The sequence below is a fragment of the Manis javanica genome, chromosome X (genome assembly GCF_040802235.1).
Source record: "Manis javanica isolate MJ-LG chromosome X, MJ_LKY, whole genome shotgun sequence".
NCBI lineage: Eukaryota > Metazoa > Chordata > Mammalia > Pholidota > Manidae > Manis > Manis javanica.
The window spans coordinates 9,250,722-9,264,222 of record NC_133174.1 but is presented as its reverse complement, the minus strand read 5'-3'; the positions used below and the strand labels follow the sequence as shown (position 1 = coordinate 9,264,222).

General features: G+C 38.5%; 1 protein-coding gene across 5 annotated transcripts in view; it reads left to right on the top strand.

Annotated features, from left to right (window-relative positions):
* The window catches only part of FANCB (FA complementation group B), a 103,658-nt gene that overhangs the window by 11,985 nt on the left and 78,172 nt on the right, over nucleotides 1–13,501 (top strand). For all 5 annotated transcript variants that reach the window (XR_012127501.1, XR_005061853.2, XM_073227912.1 and 2 more), the window contains exon 2: nucleotides 10,422–11,438. Coding sequence is in view for 3 of the 5 variants with exons in the window: in XM_073227912.1 (XP_073084013.1) it covers nucleotides 10,509–11,438 (930 nt within the window). In the remaining 2 variants the exon portion in view is untranslated. The remainder of the gene's footprint in view (nucleotides 1–10,421; nucleotides 11,439–13,501) is intronic.

Below are 13,501 nucleotides of genomic sequence, written 5' to 3'. Positions count from 1 at the left end.
CCAATGCGGCCGTCTGGGCCTGTAGGCGGGACCAGGCCCACAGCCTGGCTTCCCATTTGCTTCTAGTTCGGACCCCGTCCTCCGACAGCCCCCGCTCTGCGGACCCGCCCCCGCCAGCAGCCGGTCGCCGGGGCTCCCCGTACCCTGTAGGTCCCCGGCACCGCCCGAGCGAGCTCTGTGGGCCTTTCGTTTTCACAACATTCTCCAGAGGCCCCGCCTCCTCAGTCTCCCTTGGCAACTGTCTCCTGGCAGGTTCCGCCTCCAAGCTTGACGTAGCCTCCTTTCTCGGGACTCCCAGGATGCAGCGCGCGGGCGGGAGTTTTGGATCCGCGAGACGCTGCTCCTGCGCGGACACTCGGGAACTTGGTGGTTGCCGGACGCAGGGCTACGGCCGTGGAGGTAGGGCCGCTCTGTTTCCCATCCTCGGCCTTCGCGGAGGGGCCGCCGGGGCAGTGTTTGCTTTCCTTCACCCCTCGCTGCGGGAGAGCTGGAAGAAGTGGGCGTCCAGGGCCCTGTATTCATCATTTTATTGAATGGTAACTGGGTTTTAAGTGCTTGCTATATTAGATTTTTTCGTTTGAAACTTTCCTCATCCCTGCGTGCACCCTTCCCCTTGGAGTGTGCGATATTTAACAAGGAATATATTTTTGAACTCTTTAAACTAAAGCAATTATATAAAGTTAAAAGATGTAAAATATCTTAGAGTTTATGTATTAAGGTAGCTGTTCCTAACCGGGCCGGTTTTGCCTCCCAGGGGGCATTTGGCAATGTCTGGGGACGTTTTCGGTCGTCACAACTAGGACGGGGCCTGGGCCTGGCATCTAGTGGGTTAGAAGCCACGGATGCTGCTGAGCATCCTGCATTACCCAGGATGGCCCCTGAGCAGCTAATCCATTGCAAAATGTCAGTAAGTGCTAACCTTGAGAAACATTTACAAGGTACTGGAACAAGTTTTTTGACTGTCAGCTAAAAAATTAAAAGGAAAGCGTTTTGCATTCAATAATATTTTTCCTTAAAAATTAAACATGCCGAAAAGTACAAAGAAATTGTAAGGCTAGTCCCAGTATTTCCATCATTCAGGATCAACCATGATCGACACTTAAGCATCTTTTGCCTCAGACCTTTTTTTTTTTTGATACGTGTACATTTTTTAAAAATTTTGGTATCATTCATCTACAATTACATGAGGAACATTGTTTACTAGACTACCCCCTTCACGAATCCCCTGGACAAACCTCATTACAGTCACTGTTCATCACGGTAGTAAGATGCTGTAGAATCACTAGTTGGCTTCTCTGTGTGTACAGCCCTCCCTGCCCCCCCGTCCCCCCCCCGCACTTTACATGCTAATTGTAAGGCCCCCTTTCTTTTCCCCACCCTTATCCCTCCCTTCCCACCCATCCTCCCCAGTCTCTTTCCCTTTGGTAACTGTTGGTCCATTCTTGGGTTCTGTGGGTCTGCTGCTGTTTTGTCCCTTCAGTTTTTTCTTTGTTTTTATACTCCACATATGAGTGAAATCATTGTCTTTCTCTGCCTGGCTTATTTCATTGAGCATAATACCCTCTAGCTCCATCCATGTTGTTGAAAATGGTAGGATTTATTTTCTTCTTATGGCAGAAAAATATTCCACTGTGCCTTTGTACCACATCTTCTTTATCCATTCATCTACTGATAGACACTTAGGTTGATTCGATTTCTTGACTATTGTAAATAGTGCTGTGATAAACATACTGGTTCATCTGACTTTTTCAAACTGGGCTGTTGCATTCTTAAGGTAAATTCCTAGAAGTGGGATTCCTGGGTCAAATGGTATTTCTATTTTGAGCTTTTTTAGGAACCTCCATACTGCTTTCCACAATGGTTGAACTAATTTACATTCCCACCAGCAGTGTAGGAGGGTTCCCCTTTCTCCACAACCTCGCCAACATTTGTTGTTGTTTGTCTTTTGGATGGTGGTGATCCTTACTGGTGTGAGGTGATATCTCATTGTGGTTTTAATTTGCATTTCTCTGATGACTAGTGATATGGAGCATGTTTTCATGTGTCTGTTGGCCATCTGAATTTCTTCTTTGGAGAACTGTCCAGCTCCTCTGCCCATTTTTTAATTGGATTATTTGCTTTTTGTTTGTTGAGGTGCGTGAGCTCTATATATTTTGGATGTCAACCCTTTATCGGATCTGTCATTTATGAATATATTCTCCCATACTGTAGGGTTCCTTTTTGTTCTATTGATGGTGTTCTTTGCTGTACAGAAGCTTTTCAGCTTCATATAGTCCCACTTGTTCATTTTTGCTTTTGTTTCCCTTGCCCAGGGAGATATGTTCATGAAGAAGTTGCTCATGTTTATGTCCAAGAGATTTTTGCCTATGTTTTTTTCTAAGAGTTTTATGGTTTCATGGCTTACATTCAGGTCCTTGATCCATTTTGAATTTACTTTTGTGTATGGGGTTAAACAATAATCCATTTCATTCTCTTGCATGTAGCTGTCCAGTTTTGCCAACACCAGCTGTTGAATAGGCTGTCATTTCGCCATTGTATGTCCATGGCTCCTTTATCGTATATTAATTGACCATATATGTTTGGGTTAATGTCTGGAGTCTCTAATCTGTTCCACTGGTCTGTGGCTCTGTTCTTGTGCCAGTACCAAATTGTCTTGATTACTGTGACTTTGTAGTAGAGCTTGAAGTTGGGGAGCGATATCCCCCCACTTTATTCTTCCTTCTCAGGATTGCTTTGGCTATTTGAGGTCTTTAGTGGTTCTGTATGAATTTTTGAACTATTTGTTCCAGTTCGTTGAAGAATGCTGTTGGTAATTTGATAGGAATTGCATCAAATCTGTATATTGCTTTGGGCAGGATGGCCATTTTGACAATATTAATTCTTCCTAGCCAAGAGCATGGGTTGAGTTTCCATTTGTTCGTGTCCCCTTTAATTTCTCTTAAGAGTGTCCTGTAGTTTTCAGGGTATAGGTCTTTCACTTCCTTGGTTAGGTTTATTCCTAGGTATTTTATTCTTTTTGATGCAATGGTGAATGGAATTGTTTTCCTCATTTCTCTTTCTATTGGTTCGTTGTTAGTGTATAGGAAAGCCACAGATTTCTGTGTATTAATTCTGTATCGTGCAACTTTGCTGTATTCTGATATCAGTCCTAGTAGTTTTGGAGTGGAGTCTTTAGGGTTTTTTATGTACACTATCATGTCATCTGCAAATAGTGACAGTTTGACTTCTTCTTTACCAATCTGGGTTCCTTGTATTTCTTTGTTTTGTCTAATTGCTGCGGCTAGGACCTCCAGTACTATGTTGAATAACAGTGGGTAAAGTGGACATCCCTGTCTTGTTCCCGATCTGAGAGGAAAAGCTTTCAGCTTCTTGCTGTTCAGTATGATGTTGGCTGGGGGTTTATCATATATGGCCTTTATTACCCATTTTGTTGAGAGTTGCCCTCTATACCCATTTTGTTGAGAGTTTTTATCATGAATGGGTGTTGAATTTTGTCAAATGCTTTTTCAGCGTCTATGGAGATGATCATGTGAATTTTGTCCTTTTTGTTTATGTGGTGAATGATGTTTATGGATGTTTGCATGTTGTATCATCCTTGCATCCCTGAGATGCATCCCCCTTGGTCATGGTGTATGATCCTCTTGATGTGTTTTTGAATTCGGTTTGCTAATATTTTGTTGAGTATTTTTACATCTATGTTCATCAGGGATACTGGTCTGTAATTTTCTTTTTTGGTGGGGTCGTTGAGTGGTTTTGGTATTAGGGTGATGCTGGCGTCATAGAATGAGTTTGGGAGTATTCCCTCCTCTTCTATTTTTTGGAAAACGTTAAGGAGAATGGATATTACATCTTCTCTGTACGTCTGATAAAATTCCACAGTAAATCCTTCTGGTCCGGGGATTTTACTCTTGGGTAGTTTTTTGAATACCGCTTCCATTTCATTGCTGGTAATTGGTCTGTTTAGATTTTCTGTTTTTTCTTGGTCAGTCTTGGAAGGTTGTATTTTTCTAGGAAGTTGTCCATTTCTTCTAGGCTTTCCAGCTTGTCAGCATATAGGGTTTTTTTTTTAGAGGGCATTTCTCATATTTATTGATCAAATGGTTTTTAACAATAAAATTCCATATAGGGGACTCAATGCACAATCATTAATCAACCCCAAGCCTAATTCTCAACAGTCTCCAATCTTCTGAAGCATAATGAACAAGTTCTTACATGGTGAACAAGTTCTTACATAGTGAATAAGTTCTTACATGGTGAACAGTGCAAGGGCAGTCATATCACAGAAACTGTCGGTTTAGATCACGCATCATGAAGTATAATCAAGTCAGATATGATTATTCGTTTGATTTTTATACTTGATTTATATGTGAATCCCACATTTCTCCCTTATTATTATTAATACTATTTTAAATAAAATGCTGAAGTGGTAGGTAAATGCAAGATAAAGGTAGAAAACATAATTCAGTGCTACAAGAGGGCAAATGTAGATGATCAGGTCTGTGCCTATAGACTAAGTATGAATCCAAGCTAGACAAGGGCAACAAAACATCCACGGATGCAGAAGATTTCTCTCAAAACAGGGGGGGGGGTGAGGTTCTAAGCCTCACCTCTGTTGATCCCCAATTTCTCACCTGATGGCCCCCCTGCGACTGTGCCTGTCTTAGGTTGTTCCTCCCTTGAGGAATCTTACCCGTCTCTGGCTAACCAGTCATCTTCCGGGGCCATACAGGGAAATGTAAAGTTGGTAAGTGAGAAAGAAGCAGTATTCTTTGAAAAGGTTAGCTTTTTACTTCTTTGCAGATTTATGCCCTGTGGCTTCTATGCCCAGCATTTGTCTTGAGGTATCTTTACCACTTGGAAGAATTATGGTACTCAGTAATTTCGATATGAGGCACGAATTCTACTTAACAGTTGTAATTAGGAAGGAAGAAGAAAAGCTATAGAAGTAGCAGACGGAAGAAAACATGGGAAGATTGATTATTTCTTTGACATATCTTCTTGTAGAGTAACATAACCATGTATAGGTTTTAAACTACTAAATAAATTGCATACACACATTAACATAATAGGAATACAGCTACATCACCAAAGCAGACCTACAATTACCAGCCATCTCCAGTGAAACCAAGAAAACCAGTTAGGTGCCCTAGGTATTTGTGAAAACTTATCAATGATATGATGGATATTGTGTAACTGAATTTGAATAGTTTGAGAAAAATCAGACAAATTAAAACAACACATTCCTGGGAACTGTTCACATCCCATATGTTCTTTTAACAGTAGATAGTCTATAGTTGCACGATTTTGGAGCACCGCAACTTGCACTTCTCCTAATTCTTGGTTGAGTTCCGACAGTATAGATCCAGTCAAATTTGTTGTTTTACTGTATGCACAGGCTGGCTTAGATATCTCCTTCTTCATTCCAATGGCAAGTCCAGGAACCAGTGGGAAGAATGCAGCTACAACTGCAACAGCACCAGGATCTTTGTTGAAGTTTTTTGATGATCATCTTCTGGAATGACTCTTCCAGAGGATGTTGATGTTGGAAGTTCCTCTTCATATTGTATCTTAATTCGTTTTCTGCGTAGCCAAATTAGGCTTTGATCCTCTGTATAAACACAAACAAACCCTTTGCCCACACTTTGATATGACCTTTATACCATTGTGAAGAACCTATTGGAGATCACCACACAGGTACTGCTTTTTTCTTTTTTAAGAGAAAGGAATATTATCAGAAAAATGAACTTCCATAGCTGATCATCTGACACCCTTTAAAAGATAAAAATTAAGGATATGTAAAGCATGCATTAATCGTTGATTTGCAGTTAGTTTTATCCTATCAGGGGGTAATCCCACTTTACTTTCTCTTTTTTTTTTGTCACCTTTAATCTACAATTACATGAAGAATATTATGTTTACTAGGCTCTCCCCTATATCAGGTCCCCTCCACCAACCCCATTACAGTCACTGTCCATCAGCATAGCAAAATGTTGTAGAATCACTACTTGTCTTCTCTGTGTTGTACAGCCCTCCCCTTTCTCCCAACCCCCACATTATGCATGCTAATCATAATACCTCCTTTCTTTTTTCCCCCCTTATCACTACCTACCCACCCATCCTCCCCAATCCCTTTCCCTTTGGTACCTGTTAGTCCATTCTTGGGTTCTGTGATTATGCTGCTGTTTTGTTCCTTCAGTTTTTCCTTTGTTCTTATACTCCACAGATGAGTGAAATCATTTCGTATTTGTCTTTCTCCGCTTGGCTTATTTCACTGACCATAATACCCTCTAGCTCCATCCATGTTGTTGAAAATGGTACTATTTATTTTCTTCTTATGGCAGAAAAATATTCCACTGTGCCTTTGTACCACATCTTCTTTATCCATTCATCTACTGATGGACACTTAGGTTGCTTCCAATTCTTGGCTATTGTAAATAGTGCTGCAATAAACATAGGGGTGCATCTGTCTTTTTCACACTGGAGTGCTGCATTCTTAGGGTAAATTCCTAGGAGTGGAATTCCTGGGTCAAATGGTATTTCTATTTTGAGCTTTTTTAGGAACCTCCATACTGCTTTCCACAATGGTTGAACTAATTTACATTCCCACCAGTAGTGTAGGAGGGTTCCCCTTTGTCCACAACCTCGTCAACATTTGTTGTTGTTTGTCTTTTGGATGGTAGCCACCCCTACTGGTGTGAGGTGATATCTCATTGTGGTTTTAATTTGCATTTCTCTGATAATTAGTGATGTGGAGCATCTTTTCATGTGTCTGAATTTCTTTTTTGGAGAACTTTCTGTTCAGTTCCTCTGCCCATTTTTTAATTGGATTATTTGTTTTTTGTTTGTTGAGGTGGGTGAGCTCTTTATATATTTTGGATGTCAACCCTTTATCGGATCTGTCATTTACAAATATATTCTCCCATACTGTAGGGTTCCTTTTGTTCTATTGATGATGTCTTTTGCTGTACAGAAGCTTTTCAGCTTAATATAGTCCCACTTGTTCATTTTTGCTTTTGTTTTCCTCGTCCAGGGAGATATGTTCAAGAAGAGTTCATTCATGTTTATGTCTAAGAGATTTTTGCCTATGTTTTTTTCTAAGAGTTTTATGGTTTCATGACTTACATTCAGGTCTTTGATCCATTTTGAATTTACTTTTGTGTATGGGGTTAGACAATGTCCAGTTTCATTCTCTTACATGTAGCTGTCCAGTTTTGCCAGCACCATCTGTTGAAGAGACTGTCATTTCGCCATTGTATGTCCATGGCTCCTTTATCATATATTAATTGACCATATATTTTTGGGTTAATGTCTGGAGTCTCTAATCTGTTCCACTGGTCTGTGGCTCTGTTCTTGTGCCAGTACCAAATTGTCTTGATTACTATGGCTTTGTAGTAGAGCTTGAAGTTGGGGAGCGATATCCCCCCACTTTATTCTTCCTTCTCAGGATTGCTTTGGCTATTTGAGGTCTTTAGTGGTTCTGTATGAATTTTTGAACTATTTGTTCCAGTTCGTTGAAGAATGCTGTTGGTAATTTGATAGGGATTGCATCAAATCTGTATATTGCTTTGGGCAGGATGGCCATTTTGACAATATTAATTCTTCCTAGCCAAGAGCATGGGATGAGTTTCCATTTGTTCGTGTCCCCTTTAATTTCTCTTAAGAGTGTCCTGTAGTTTTCAGGGTATAGGTCTTTCACTTCCTTGGTTAGGTTTATTCCTAGGTATTTTATTCTTTTTGATGCAATGGTGAATGGAATTGTTTTCCTCATTTCTCTTTCTATTGGTTCATTGTTAGTGTATAGGAAAGCCACAGATTTCTGTGTATTAATTCTGTATCGTGCAACTTTGCTGTATTCTGATATCAGTCCTAGTAGTTTTGGAGTGGAGTCTTTAGGGTTTTTTATGTACACTATCATGTCATCTGCAAATAGTGACAGTTTGACTTCTTCTTTACCAATCTGGGTTCCTTGTATTTCTTTGTTTTGTCTAATTGCCGCGGCTAGGACCTCCAGTACTATGTTGAATAACAGTGGGTAAAGTGGACATCCCTGTCTTGTTCCCGATCTGAGAGGAAAAGCTTTCAGCTTCTTGCTGTTCAGTATGATGTTGGTGTGGGTTTATCATATATGGCCTTTATTATGTTGAGGTACTTGCCCTCTATACCCATTTGTTGAGAGTTTTTATCATGAATAGATGTTGAATTTCGTCAAATGCTTTTTCAGCGTCTATGGAGATGATCATGTGATTTTTGTTCTTTTTTTAATGCATGCTTTGCATATCCTTAAGTTTTATCTTTTAAAGGGTGTCAGATGATCAGCTATGGAAGTTCATTTTTCTGATAATATTCCTTCTCTTAAAAAAGAAAAAAGCAGTTCCTGTGTGGTGATCTCCAATAGGTTCTTCACAATGGTATAAAGGTCATATCAAAGTGTGAGCAAAGGGTTTGTTTGTGTTTATACGGAGGATCAAAGCCTAATTTGGCTACCCAGAAAACGAATTAAGATACAATATGAACAAGAACTTCCAACATCAACATCCTCTGGAAGAGTCATTCCAGAAGATGATCATCAAAAAGTTCAACAAAGATCCTGGCGCTGTTGCAGTTGTAGCTGCATTCTTCCCACTGGTTCCTGGACTTGCCATTGGAATGAAGAAGGAGATATCTAAGCTGGCCTGTGCATACAGTAAAGCAACAAATTTGACTGGATCTATACTGTCGGAACTCAACCAAGAATTAGGAGAAGTGCAAGTTGCGGTGCTCCAAAATCGTGCAACTATAGACTATCTACTGTTAAAAGAACATATGGGATGTGAACAGTTCGCAGGAATGTGTTGTTTTAATTTGTCTGATTTTTCTCAAACTATTCAAATTCAGTTAGATAATATCCATCATATCATTGATAAGTTTTCACAAATGCCTATGGTACCTAACTGGTTTTCTTGATTTCACTGGAGATGGCTGGTAATTGTAGGTCTGCTTTTGTTATGTAGCTGTATTCCTATTATGTTAATGTGTGTATGCAATTTATTTAGTAGTTTAAAACCTATACATGGTTATGTTACTCTACAAGAAGATATGTCAAAGAAATAATCAATCTTCCCATGTTTTCTTCCGTCTGCTACTTCTATAGCTTTTCTTCTTCCTTCCTAATTACAACCGTTAAGTAGAATTTGTGCCTCATATCGAAATTACTGAGTACCATAATTCTTCCAAGTGGTAAAGATACCTCAAGACAAATGCTGGGCATAGAAGCCACAGGGCATAAATCTGCAAAGAAGTAAAAACTAACCTTTTCAAAGAATATTGCTTCTTTCTCACTTACCAACTTTACATTTCCCTGTATGGCACCGGAAGATGACTGGTTAGCCAGAGACGGGTAAGATTCCTCAAGGGAGGAACAACCTAAGACAGGCACAGTTGCAGGGGGGCCATCAGGTGAGAAATTGGGGATCAACAGAGGTGAGGCTTAGAACCTCACCCCCCCTGTTTTGAGAGAAATCTTCTCTATCCGTGGATGTTTTGTTGCCCTTGTCTAGCTTGGATTCATACTTAGTCTATAGGCACACACCTGATCATCTACATTTGCCCTCTTGTAGCACTGAATTATGTTTTCTACCTTTTTCTTGCATCTACCTACCACTTCAGTATTTTATTTAAAATAGTATTAATAATAATAAGGGAGAAATGTGGGATTCACATATAAATCAAGTATAAAAATCAAACGAATAATCATATCTGACTTGATTGTTTATACTTCATGATGCGTCATCTAAACCGAAAGTTTCTTTGATATGACACACCATGTAAGAACTTATTCACTATGTAAGAACTTGTTCACCATGTAAGAACTTGTTTGTTATGCTTCAGAAGATTGGAGACTGTTGAGAATTAGGCTTGGGGTTGATTAATGATTGTGCATTGTGTCCCCTATATAGAATTTTATTGTTGTTAACAACCATTTGATCAATAAATATGAGAGATGCCCTCTCAAAAAAAAAAAAGAGCTAATGCCCACAGGGAGGTTTGAGGCAACATGTTGGAAAGTTGCGAAACCGGATTAGGTTGGTAGCTTTGAAGGAGAGACAGAAGTGGAACCCTTATGAAATTCTTTAAGCCAGGATGACTGTCTGCAGTTACATTTAATAGAGCACTTACAGCTTTCAGTACATTGCTGTTAACACATTCAGGTATTTTTTGTGATGTGGTTGTTTGCATTCTTTGTAAACTGTGTTAAAAGGGCTGTACAGAAATGATATTTGTGGTAGGTTTTTTGTTAAGTGTAACATTGTGAAGATGGCATAAAAAACCTTAAAAATGTTAACTTAGTACAATTTATAGTTACCTATGTGACAGTTACCTAAGAGAAACATGTGTTTTCAACTCTGACTACTTAATGGCAGTTTTTGTCATTTCATTTTTAGGTTTAAAAGCTTCAGCTGAAATCAATTTGCAATTGAAAATTGGACCAGCAAAAGGTTTGATATTGTGGAATACCTAGCAAACAAGCAATGTCATCTTATGAAGAAGAAAAACTCTTGTGTTATAATGGAGAAGTCCTTGTTTTTCAATTGTCTGAAGGAAATTTTGCACATGAAAGGCCTGCAAAAATTCCCATATTACGTGTCAGAAGAATGGTATTTGACAAAGGAACAAGAGCATTTGTTCAGAAGTCCACTGGATTCTTCAGCATAAAGGAAGAAAACTCTGATTTAAAAATTATGTGTTGCAAATGTGTGTCAGATTTCAGAACTGACATTTGCCTCCCTTGTATTGTGATACAGTGCATTAAAAAGAATAACGTTTTCAAATATATTCTACTATTTCTCCACAATACCAATAAATTTGAAAAACGTTTGAGTTTTAGACTAGGCCATGAGTTGGAGGACACCATAAGGGTCCTTAATGGCCCTCTACTTTTATGGAGATATGCCAAAACATTCTTCTATATCTCTTCCCAGACTCGGAAAATTATTACTGTGTCTGTTAACTTTTCCTCTATTGAGTGGACCGGGGAGATTGAAAATATAGGTATGGTTTTATTAGGACCAAAGGAACATTTTTTTTCTGAAGAAGGATGTACCCAAAAGTCTTCAAAATCAGATTATGCAATTCAGAATACCAAATTTTGTGTATACTCCCTTGAAAGTGAAGAAGTAATAAGTGATAAATACATTATCCCTCTTGCTTATAGCAGCTTGGTAACTTGTGTGCATATCTGTGATGCTGAGATTGTCAACAACCAGTTAAAAATGTCTCTGATTGCCCTAACTCGAAAGAATCAGCTGATTTCCTTCCAAAATGGGATGCCTAACCGTGTCTGCCAGCTTCCATTTGGAGATCCTTGTGAAGTTCAACTTAGGGAATCAGGTGGAGGAGACCTTTTCATTGTATCCTTTAGGTCCAATGATGTTTGTGCTGTTTGGGAAAAGAACTTTCAGGTACAGTACTTATTCTCATAGTTATTTGGTTGGTGTAGTCTTAGATCTATTAAGCATTCCTATGCATCAGAGTTCATTTGGAGTATTACTATCCAAATAGTTTTTAGTGCTCCACTTAAAAGAAAATCATATATATATTTCATCATTCATTTTTCTCAAAAGTTATCTGAATACTGCCTAATAAGGTTTTGCCTTGCCATTCTGAGTCATAAAACCTTTGTTTAGAAATATCTAAATATGTAACTACAGTGATTATATATTGTTTTTTAATATAACTTTCTAATTTTTATTAATGTGATAATTAGATGTGTTTTTTTATTTAGAGTAAGATTATTAGTGATTTGATTTCATAAGCCTTCCTAGAAAACTCGAAGCATTTGTTCAGCTTTTTTAAAGCTGGTGATGATCTATTTAAATATAAAATGAAACCTAGAGAAATTCCTTGAAATATCTCATTGTCCCTTTGGAGATAAATAATGGTTCTCCAGAGACAAGTGATGTTTTTTTTTCCTTAAAACTTGCTTAGAGAATTTTATATTTTGAAACTCAGAGTTGTTCTTTGAGCAGGCATTCACATTTTATCTACATATAGTCATATCTTTTAATGTAGATTTGGAAATTGCTTTAAAATACTGGTATTGAGCATTCAGTAACAGATAAAAAGGTGCAGAAAATAAGTACGAAATTGAAGGTTTATAACTGGGTGTCTCCACCAGTATTTCTCTGACCCTCATTTTTTTTGGTAACATTGCATCCTCCTGGCTTAAGATACATATCAGTACATTCAGTTATGTGTTTTGAAGTGTTATAATCCAATATAAATAATCACTAGTAGTCAGAAATGTCTCTTCCAAAATTAGTTTTTTAGTACATTATACAACTCTCTAAGTTCTTGTGGTACTTTGGAAAAAAACAGATACTGCCTTAGTTTATGTGCTCTGACCATTAAATTTGAAGCTCACCTAAAGTTGTATCACTGTTATCACCTGGATAGGGAATATTGATAAATGTTTTAGAAAGTTTGAAAGGCATTTTAAAATCTGGACTGTTATGTACCTGTGTTTGTGTGTGTGGAAATGTCAGATTGAAATTGTGTTCTATCAGGCTTTACCTTGTAAATTACCTTTATGTTAATGGGGGTTATGTAACCATATTTAATGTCTGTAATACATAAAGGACTTAAATTCTTAAAAGGAAAATATTTTGAAAATTATCCTATTTTATTTTGAAAACAGTCTTTTAAAAGTACATTATACTTTTATTTGAAGGTTATTTGGATGGTAACATTTTCTGTCTTTTTCTACTCTCACTTCGTTTCAAGAAATGGTAGGGCGTAACATCGAGGACCACCTGTAAACCTTATTAGGGTCAGGATAATGGAAAGAACACACATAACGTGGCTTTGGATTCCAACTGAGCCACTTAACTAGTGTTACCTTAAAGGATGTATTTCATTTTTGTAGACTCATTTTCTGTCTTTATGAAATGGGCATCATCTTTCCTCTGAGAGGAGATAATTAAATAAAATGATACTGTAAATTGTCTTGCACAGTGTTTGGCTCATAGGAGAAGTTCAGGAAGTAGTAGCTTTAAAATGTTAAGACAAGAACTAGGGCTGTCATCACTGACTTGTACATACCCCGGGTTCCTCATTCACCTGGTTAAGGACAAACAGTTCCCTCGTGCTTCATTACTTCAGTGGAATATAGTCCTCACTCACTTGAAGTGGGTGTCCCTGCTTGGACACTAGAGCTCTGCCACTAACACAACACCCGTAGTAGGAGACTGTCATTCCCAGTAAGGGGGCCTGTAATTGTTGGCTTCCCTGCCTTGAATTGTGTTCTGGGTTTTTTTTTGTCTACAAGGGCCCACCATTCTTTCCACAAGTTACCTAAAAACTTACTGACATACCCCTTAAGCTCTGTCTTCAGGGAGTCTGTCCTTTTAAAGCTGTTCTCAAATGCCCTGTATTGAGAGCTCTGAAGTTACTCCCTGATCTGTAAGTTAAGTGCTGCTAAATTGCCCCAGTAACCTCGCCACTCTGGGAGTTTTGCTGCTCTTGC